The sequence below is a fragment of the Bombina bombina genome, chromosome 10 (assembly GCF_027579735.1).
Source record: "Bombina bombina isolate aBomBom1 chromosome 10, aBomBom1.pri, whole genome shotgun sequence".
NCBI classification, from domain to species: domain Eukaryota; kingdom Metazoa; phylum Chordata; class Amphibia; order Anura; family Bombinatoridae; genus Bombina; species Bombina bombina.
In genome coordinates this window covers 205,415,335-205,426,384 of record NC_069508.1, presented here as the reverse complement: position 1 = coordinate 205,426,384, position 11,050 = coordinate 205,415,335, and the positions used below count along the sequence as shown (strand labels likewise).

The following is an 11,050-nucleotide window of genomic DNA, read 5'->3' as shown; positions in this document are numbered from 1 at the left end:
TTAGGCAAAATAATAAACAATATCCATGTTGAAGTACTGCTTTTTATCATGAATTATAGGAACATTCTAAATAAAATGTTCCATTACATAAATCTATGGCACTTTAGCCAAAGGAAGAATAAAATACAATAAAATACATTTATATTGCCACTGATTTCATAAAGCTGTGAGAGGGGATCCAACTATCAACTACATGACTCACATAGGGTTCCTTCAGCAGGGAATAGAACAACCATATAGTTTCCATACATCTCTAACATTTATAAACTGGTGGAAAGATGATCAGGCTTTAGGCTTTTGGTACCATAAGATGTGCTACATTCAGTTTCCCATAGTGTCTCCTTAACATAAAAACAAAGTCAGCATCTCATACTGAAGCCTTTATTAATGATTTCTGTACAACCTTTACATTGGATCTTATGTGGTGATTCGTTTTTTTCAACTTGGAGACAAATATGCAGTAGCTGATTCTGTAAATTGATATAATACAGAGAGAGCTATTTTTTCCCCCAAAAAAGTAATCTACCTATTCCCAGAGAGATGTGAAATAAAACCACTCTGGTAAAGAGCGGTATTTTTTATAATGTAACATACAGTGATTTATTCTCAGGGAAAAATTGGAAGACATCCGAGCTGCTTTTAAAGTAATGAATTAGCATTTTGTTTTCTTCATCTACAATGTACATTTATTTACACCAGCAACCACACTATTAATTGGCAGCAATACCCATTAAATAAGACCATTTATACATATTTGTGGCAACTTTGTCTGTTTGCTAAACACGTGCGGCTGATGTGAAGCTGTATTAAGTGCTGTGAACACAACAACAGATGCGCAGTATGGACCAACTACGACATCACAGATAAAGTTACATTTCCCTTTTGACGCTTTAGGATAGCAACAGCTTCATCATGTGTGACTCCTTGCAAGCTTTCGCCATTGACCGATAAAATCTGGTCTCCACGTTTTAGTCTCCCATCTTCTGCGGCTGCTCCCTAAAAGAAATACTTGTTTTTAGACTCTTATTTCCAGGAGTTATTTACAGAATCTGTTCAATAATAAAGGTGGAAATGTTATCCGTATTTCATTAATGTTTCATATAAAGCAGTACCAGGTCCTTGCCTAGAGTGGCAGATTGTGAGATACCCAAGTGCTCAAAAACATCAAATTATAAAATTCACCTCCCTGCTGCAATCTCCGATAAACTGTTGCAAGTTACTTTCAAATGCAAGTTCATGCTGGGCAAGAGTACATAAAGTTACCATCAGCATTATGGGTAATTTTGTGCATGATGTCATTCACCCCAGCCAATACACATGCATAAGGAAGCATAGCAATACTGTATCTGCTCTCATAAACTGGGGATTACAAGAGGAAGACTGGGTCTATGATAGAAAACAGGATAAACACATTATCTGTGTGTTCCTGGTAGCAGCGTGTGTGTTATGGGAAACGTAGAGTTAAATCCCCTCAGTATATTACTGGTAATAATGACATTCATTTTCTTTACTGGGGTGAAATTCCTGCACTGAGGTTGCACACAGCAAGTGGTTAAATTATTGCAGTCTACTTCAGTGAGGTCTTGAAAGCTTATGGAATACATCACAAGCTACTAAAAGGAACATAGCTTTTTGTGCAATGCATTTGTTTGTATATTTACCTTAGAAAATATTGTCTTAACATAAATAGGAAGGTCTCCATGTGGGCTCCCAAATCCACCGACAATGCTAAAACCTAAACCATCTGCTCCTTTTTCCAGATGAATTATTTTCGGAGTAGGTGGCCTGCAAATAAAACAACCGGGACTGAAATCTATTTGTTTAAGTCTAAACAAGGCTCACAAAACGATATAAAGCTCTCAAGGTGCTGCTAATTACTGTGGTACTTACTCTACGTCCTCAGAATGGTGATCTGCATTAATGGTCTGAGTCCCAGACAAGTGCTCCAGCTGACCGGCAATAGCACTAATATTTGTATCGGCTACAACCTAAAGAAGAAGAAAATATACTGAAACGTGAAAATTACTTGCTCCCATTTGTCACCTGGCACTAACTATGTGTTTAAACCCTGCACACATTACTTGCTCCCATTTGTCACCTGGCACTAACTATGTGTTTAACCCCTGCAAACATTACTTGCTCCCATTTGTCACCTGGCACTAACTATGTGTTTAACCCCTGCAAACATTACTTGCTCCCATTTGTCACCTGGCACTAACTATGTGTTTAACCCCATTGGCATCATAAAGAGAGAGAACCAATCACAAGTGGCAGCCAAACGATCCACTAATCACTGGCGGTTTCCTACTCAGGAACTGCACTGCTCGAGGCCCCTCCTTTGCAGGGGTTAAACGGTCACAATGCAGATATAGCATGAGGTATTAAACAGTTTCTCATTAACTTCTGTTACCAAATTTGCTTTGTTCACTTGGTATCCTTTGTTGAAAAGTTGACTCAGGAACAGTGATGCACTTCTGGCAGCTAGCTGAGCACATCTAGTGAGTCAATGACTGGAGGCATATATGTGCAGCCACCAAGTACTTTTATTGTGAGTATATTAATACTTATATATAAAGGTAAGTGCATCTTAGTACTTTTATTGTGAGTATATTAATACTGATATATAAAGGTAAGTGCATCTTAGTACTTTTATTGTGAGTATATTAATACTGATATATAAAGGTAAGTGCACGTTAGTACTTTTATTGTACTGATATATAAAGGTAAGTGCACCTTAGTACTTTTATTGTGAGCATATTAATACTGATATATAAAGGTAAGTGCACGTTAGTACTTTTATTGTACTGATATATAAAGGTAAGTGCACCTTAGTACTTTTATTGTGAGTATATTAATACTTATATATAAAGGTAAGTGCACCTTAGTACTTTTACTGTGAGTATATTAATACTGATATATAAAGGTAAGTGCACCTTAGTACTTTTACTGTGAGTATATTAATACTGATATATAAAGGTAAGTGCACCTTAGTACTTTTACTGTGAGTATATTAATACTGATATATAAAGGTAAGTGCACCTTAGTACTTTTATTGTGAGTATATTAATACTGATATGTAAAGGTAAGTGTACCTTAGTACTTTTATTGTGAGTATATTAATACTGATATATAAAGGTAAGTGCACTAGTACTTTTATTGTGAGTATATTAATACTGATATATAAAGGTAAGTGCACTAGTACTTTTATTGTGAGTATATTAATACTGATATATAAAGGTAAGTGCACCTTAGTACTTTTACTGTGAGTATATTAATACTGATATATAAAGGTAAGTGCACCTTAGTACTTTTACTGTGAGTATATTAATACTGATATATAAAGGTAAGTGCACCTTAGTACTTTTATTGTGAGTATATTAATACTGATATGTAAAGGTAAGTGCACCTTAGTACTTTTATTGTGAGTATATTAATACTGATATATAAAGGTAAGTGCACTAGTACTTTTATTGTGAGTATATTAATACTGATATATAAAGGTAAGTGCACTAGTACTTTTATTGTGAGTATATTAATACTGATATATAAAGGTAAGTGCACCTTAGTACTTTTATTGTGAGTATATTAATACTGATATATAAAGGTAAGTGCACCTTAGTACTTTTATTGTGAGTATATTAATACTGATATATAAAGGTAAGTGCACCTTAGTACTTTTATTGTGAGTATATTAATACTGATATATAAAGGTAAGTGCACCTTAGTACTTTTATTGTGAGTATATTAATACTGATATATAAAGGTAAGTGCATCTTAGTACTTTTATTGTGAGTATATTAATACTGATATATAAAAGTAAGTGCACCTTAGTACTTTTATTGTGAGTATATTAATACTGATATATAAAGGTAAGTGCACCTTAGTACTTTTATTGTGAGCATATTAATACTGATATATAAAGGTAAGTGCACCTTAGTACTTTTATTGTGAGTATATTAATACTGATATATAAAGGTAAGTGCACCTTAGTACTTTTATTGTGAGTATATTAATACTGATATATAAAGGTAAGTGCACCTTAGTACTTTTATTGTGAGTATATTAATACTGATATATAAAGGTAAGTGCACCTTAGTACTTTTATTGTGAGTATATTAATACTGATATATAAAGGTAAGTGCACCTTAGTACTTTTATTGTGAGTATATTAATACTGATATATAAAGGTAAGTGCATCTTAGTACTTTTATTGTGAGTATATTAATACTGATATATAAAGGTAAGTGCACCTTAGTACTTTTATTGTGAGTATATTAATACTGATATATAAAGGTAAGTGCACCTTAGTACTTTTATTGTGAGTATATTAATACTGATATATAAAGGTAAGTGCATCTTAGTACTTTTATTGTGAATATATTAATACTGATATATAAAGGTAAGTGCATCTTAGTACTTTTATTGTGAGTATATTAATACTGATATATAAAAGTAAGTGCACCTTAGTACTTTTATTGTGAGTATATTAATACTGATATATAAAGGTAAGTGCACCTTAGTACTTTTATTGTGAGCATATTAATACTGATATATAAAGGTAAGTGCACCTTAGTACTTTTATTGTGAGTATATTAATACTGATATATAAAGGTAAGTGCACCTTAGTACTTTTATTGTGAGTATATTAATACTGATATATAAAGGTAAGTGCACCTTAGTACTTTTATAGTGAGTATATTAATACTGATATATAAAGGTAAGTGCAAGTGCTGTTCCTTTTTTCAACATCTGAAAAGACCATTAAAGGGATATGAAACCCAATGTTTTATCTTTCATGATGCAGATAGATAGAACATACAATTTTAAACAACTTTGCAATGTACTTATTTTATCTAAGTTGCTTAATTCTCTAGCTAGCTGCCGATTGGTGGCTGCACATATATGCCTCTTGTGATTGGATCACCAATGTGTTCAGCTAGTTCCCTCTAGTGCATTGATGCTTCTTCAAGAAAGGATACAAAGAGAATGAAGCAAAACTGATGATAGAAGTAAATTGGAAAGTTATTTACAAATGTTTGTTCTATCTGAATCATGAAAGAAAACGTTTTGTTTTTATTTATCTTTAGAGGATGAAGCACATTTGATAATATAAAAGTTGAAAAGGACAATGAATACCAAATTAAACTTTCATGAATAAAGGGACAGTCAAGTCCAAAAAAAACTTTCATGATTTAGATAGGGCATGTTATTTTAAACAACTTTCCAATTTACTTCTATCACCAATTTTGCTTTGTTCTTTTGGTATTCTTAGTTGAAAGCTAAACCTAGGAGGTTCATATGAAAGCCGCCTCTTATCAAATGCTTTTTTATTTGCTTTTTACAACAGGGGAGAGCTAGTTCATGTGAGCCATATAGATAACACTGTGACGCCCGTGGCAGAAACTGCACTAATTGGCTAAATGAAAGTCAATAGATAATAAATAAAATGCCATGTGATTAGGGGGCTGACAGAAGATGCTTAGATAAAAGCTTATCACAGAGGTAAAACGTGTATTAATATAATGGTGTTGGTTGTGCAAAACTGGGGAATGGGTAATAAAGGGATTATCTATCTTTTTAAACAATAACATTTGGGTATTGACTGTCCCTTTATTTATGGCAAATATGATCTGTCCGGGACCTACCAATGATTTGTCTTCATATACTAGTGAGCACAGATAATACACTAGTGAGCACAGATCATATACTAGTGCGCACAGATCATATACTAGTGAGCACAGATCATATACTAGTGAGCACAGATCATATACTAGTGAGCACAGATCATATACTAGTGAGCACAGATCATATACTAGGGAGCACAGATCATATACTAGTGAGCACAGATCATATACTAGTGAGCACAGATCATATTCTAGTGAGCACGGATAATATACTAGTGAGCACGGATAATATACTAGTGAGCACGGATAATATACTAGTGAGCACGGATAATATACTAGTGAGCACACATAATATACTAGTGAGCACGGATCATATACTAGTGAGCACGGATCATATACTAGTGAGCACAGATCATATACTAGAGAGCACAGATCATATACTAGAGAGCACGGATCATATACTAGAGAGCACGGATAATATACTAGTGAGCACAGATCATATACTAGTGAGCACAGACAATATACTAGTGAGCACAGACAATACACTAGTGAGCACAGATCATATACTAGAGAGCACGAATAATATACTAGTGAGCACAGATCAAATACTAGTGAGCACAGATCAAATACTAGTGAGCACAGATCATATTCTAGTGAGCATGGATCATATACTAGTGAGCACAGATAATATACTAGTGAGCACAGACAATATACTAGTGAGCACAGACAATATACTAGTGAGCACAGATAATATACTAGTGAGCACAGACAATATACTAGTGAGCACAGACAATATACTAGTGAGAACAGATCATATACTAGTACTAGTGAGCACGGATAATATACTAGTGAGCGCAGATAATATATTAGGGAGCACAGATAATATACTAGTGAGCATAGATAATATACTAGGAAGCACAGATAATATACTAGTGAGCACAGATCATATACTAGGGAGCACAGATCATATACTAGGGAGCACTGATCATATACTAGTGACCACGGATAATATACTAGTGAGCAAAGATAATATACTAGTGAGCACAGACAATATACTAGTGAGCACAGATCATATACTAGTGAGCACAGATCATATACTAGTGAGTACAGATCATATACTAGTGAGCACAGATCATATACTAGTGAGCACAGATCATATACTAGTGACCACAGATCATATACTAGAGAGCACGGATAATATACTAGGGAGCACAGATCATATACCAGTGAGCACGGGTAATATACTAGTGAGCACAGATAATATACTAGTGAGCACAGATAATATACTAGTGAGCACAGATAATATACTAGTGAGCACAGACAATATACTAGTGAGCACAGATAATATACTAGTGAGCACAGAGAATATACTAGTGAGCACAGACAATATACTAGTGAGCACAGACAATATACTAAGGAGCACAGATAATATACTAGTGAGCACAGATAATATACTAGTGAGCACAGACAATATACTAGTGAGCACAGATCATATACTAGTGAGCACAGATCATATACTAGTGAGCACAGATCATATACTAGTGAGCACAGATCATATACTAGTGAGCACAGATCATATACTAGTGAGTACAGATCATATACTAGTGAGCACAGATCATATACTAGTGAGCACAGATCATATACTAGTGAGCACAGACAATATACTAGTGAGCACAGACAATATACTAGTGAGCACAGACAATATACTAGTGAGCACAGATCATATACTAGGGAGCACAGATCATATACTAGGGAGCACAGATCATATACTAGTGAGCACAGACAATATACTAGTGAGCACAGACAATATACTAGTGAGCACAGATCATATACTAGTGAGTACAGATCATATACTAGTGAGTACAGATCATATACTAGGGAGCACAGATCATATACTAGTGAGCACAGACAATATACTAGTGAGCACAGACAATATACTAGTGAGCACAGACAATATACTAGTGAGCACAGATCATATACTAGTGAGTACAGATCATATACTAGTGAGTACAGATCATATACTAGGGAGCACAGATCATATACTAGTGAGCACAGACAATATACTAGTGAGCACAGACAATATACTAGTGAGCACAGATCATATACTAGTGAGCACAGACAATATACTAGTGAGCACAGACAATATACTAGTGAGCACAGATCATATACTAGGGAGCACAGATCATATACTAGTGAGCACAGACAATATACTAGTGAGCACAGACAATATACTAGTGAGCACAGATCATATACTAGTGAGTACAGATCATATACTAGTGAGCACAGATCATATACTAGGGAGCACAGATCATATACTAGTGAGCACAGACAATATACTAGTGAGCACAGACAATATACTAGTGAGCACAGATCATATACTAGGGAGCACAGATCATATACTAGGGAGCACAGATCATATACTAGTGAGCACAGACAATATACTAGTGAGCACAGATCATATACTAGTGAGCACAGATCATATACTAGGGAGCACAGATCATATACTAGTGAGCACAGACAATATACTAGTGAGCACAGATCATATACTAGTGAGCACAGATCATATACTAGGGAGCACAGATCATATACTAGTGAGCACAGACAATATACTAGTGAGCACAGACAATATACTAGTGAGCACAGATCATATACTAGTGAGCACAGATCATATACTAGGGAGCACAGATCATATACTAGGGAGCACAGATCATATACTAGTGAGCACAGACAATATACTAGTGAGCACAGACAATATACTAGTGAGCACAGATCATATACTAGGGAGCACAGATCATATACTAGTGAGCACAGACAATATACTAGTGAGCACAGACAATATACTAGTGAGCACAGATCATATACTAGGGAGCACAGATCATATACTAGGGAGCACAGATCATATACTAGTGAGCACAGACAATATACTAGTGAGCACAGATCATATACTAGTGAGCACAGACAATATACTAGTGAGCACAGACAATATACTAGTGAGCACAGATCATATACTAGGGAGCACAGATCATATACTAGGGAGCACAGATCATATACTAGGGAGCACGGATCATATACTAGGGAGCACGGATCATATACTAGGGAGCACGGATAATACACTAGTGAGCACAGATCATATACTAGGGAGCACAGATCATATACTAGGGAGCACAGATCATATACTAGTGAGCACAGATCATTTACTAGTGAGCACAGATCATATACTAGTGAGCACAGATCATATACTAGGGAGCACAGATCATATACTAGTGAGCACAGATCATATACTAGTGAGCACAAATAATATACTAGGGAGCACAGATCATATACTAGGGAGAACAGATCATATACTAGGGAGCACAGATCATATACTAGGGAGCACAGATCATATACTAGGGAGCACAGATCATATACTAGTGAGCACAGATCACATACTAGGGAGCACAGATCATATACTAGGGAGCACAGATCATATACTAGTGAGCACAGATCACATACTAGGGAGCACAGATCATATACTAGGGAGCACGGATCATATACTAGGGAGCACGGATAATACACTAGTGAGCACAGATCATATACTAGGGAGCACAGATCATATACTAGGGAGCACAGATCATATACTAGGGAGCACAGATCATATACTAGGGAGCACAGATCATATACTAGGGAGCACAGATCATATACTAGTGAGCACAGATCATATACTAGGGAGCACAGATCATATACTAGGGAGCACAGATCATATACTAGGGAGCACAGATCATATACTAGTGAGCGCAGCGGAACTTGATAAGGAAGGAATTACAAACCTGACAGTTATGATTAAATAGATTAAACGATACGCTAACGGACAAATGATCTTTGTGTATAAAACATCACTAGATACACAGACCATATGACTCTTGGTTTACAAACAAAACAGTTAGTTGCTAATCGAGTTTAAAGGAAATCTAATATTAGATACCATTTTGAAATAATTGTTTGTGTTTATAAAAGGCGCTAGCAAATATATCATTTTAAAGCCCATGCGGTTTGCCACAACATTTTATCACAGCTCTGCTCTTTGGGCCTGATGTTAAAAATCTCACTGGAATAGAGAGAAAACACATGAAATCTTTGGGGGCTTTTTCGAGCATTTAATTTCAATGTATGGTCTCTCCTTCACATCTACAACAGTTTTCAAGCTAAGATGTGTTCTTATTACTTAAAGGGACAGTAATCACTCATTTTTATATAACTGCATGTAATAGACACTACTATAAAGAATAAGATGCACAGATACTGATATAAAAATCCAGTATAAAACTGTTTAAAAACTTACTTAGAAGCTCACAGTTTAGCTCTGTTAAAAAGGTAGTTGGAAAGCCCACTGCAAGTGGGAAATAAGACACTCCCCCCTCTTTTGCATATGAAAAGACCCTTTACACAAACAGCAGCAAGCTGGAGAAGGTAGCTGACGGTATTCACATAAAACTTTGGGGTTTGGTTAGGAGTCTGAAAATCAGAGCAATGTTATTTAAAAATAAGCAAAACTATACATTAAAAAAAAAAAACAACTTTATAAGCTATATAAATAGATCATCTACAAAACATTTATGCAAAGAAAAAATGAGTGTATAATGTCCCTTTAATTTGGGAGCCTTGCTGTAGTGACGAGACTGGAGAATCTCACCGGATCAGAGAGCTTGCACTTCTGCTATTACCTATATCATTTGTACCTAAAAATGAGCAGCAGAAGAAAGCAAAGAGATGACAGGAGCCTTAGAGAGAGATGCAGACACAATTGCATGAAAAAGTTAATTAAAGGGACACTGAACCCAAATGTTTTCTTTTGTGATTCAGATAGAGCATGAAATTTTAAGCAACTTTCTAATTTACTCCTATTATCAAAGTTTCCTCATTCTCTTGGTATCTTTATTTGAAATGCAAGAATGTAAGTTTAGATGTCGTCCCATTTTTGGTGAACAACCTGGGTTGTCCTTGCTGATTGGTGGATACATTTATCCACCAATAAAAAAGTGCTGTCCAGAGTTCTGAACGAAAAAAAAGCTTAGATGCCTCCTTTTTCAAATAAAGATAGCAAGAGAACGAAGAAAAATTGATAATAGGAGTAAATTTGAAAGTTGCTAAAAATTGATGCTCTATCTGAATCACAAAAGAAAAAATTTGGGTTCAGTGTCCCTTTAAGTTTCATGTCCCTTTAATGAATCAGAGCAGGTCATTTTCGCATCGGAATGTCCTTTTAGGGTTTCAGAGGGAGAGCCCTTGGGGAAATGATATTAACATAATCCAGTAGTATAACTAGAAACCTCACACAAAGCCGTAGCTCTGGGGATGGGTTTAGCCTTACAGATGCCTTATTAGGTTGCAAGACAACAGACGAGTGATAGAACAAACCTATTACAGTGAGGAGCTCAGACTCATTCTAC

General features: G+C 35.4%; 1 protein-coding gene across 1 annotated transcript in view; it reads right to left on the bottom strand.

The window, feature by feature from the left end:
• Positions 1-367: 367 nt before the first annotated feature.
• PATJ (PATJ crumbs cell polarity complex component) overlaps positions 368-11,050 on the bottom strand; it is a gene marked incomplete in the record, with an annotated part of 974,742 nt that continues 964,059 nt past the window's right edge. The window contains 3 exon segments of the mRNA XM_053693647.1: positions 368-996; positions 1,662-1,785; positions 1,891-1,988. Of these exon segments, the coding sequence (XP_053549622.1) occupies positions 850-996; positions 1,662-1,785; positions 1,891-1,988 (369 nt within the window).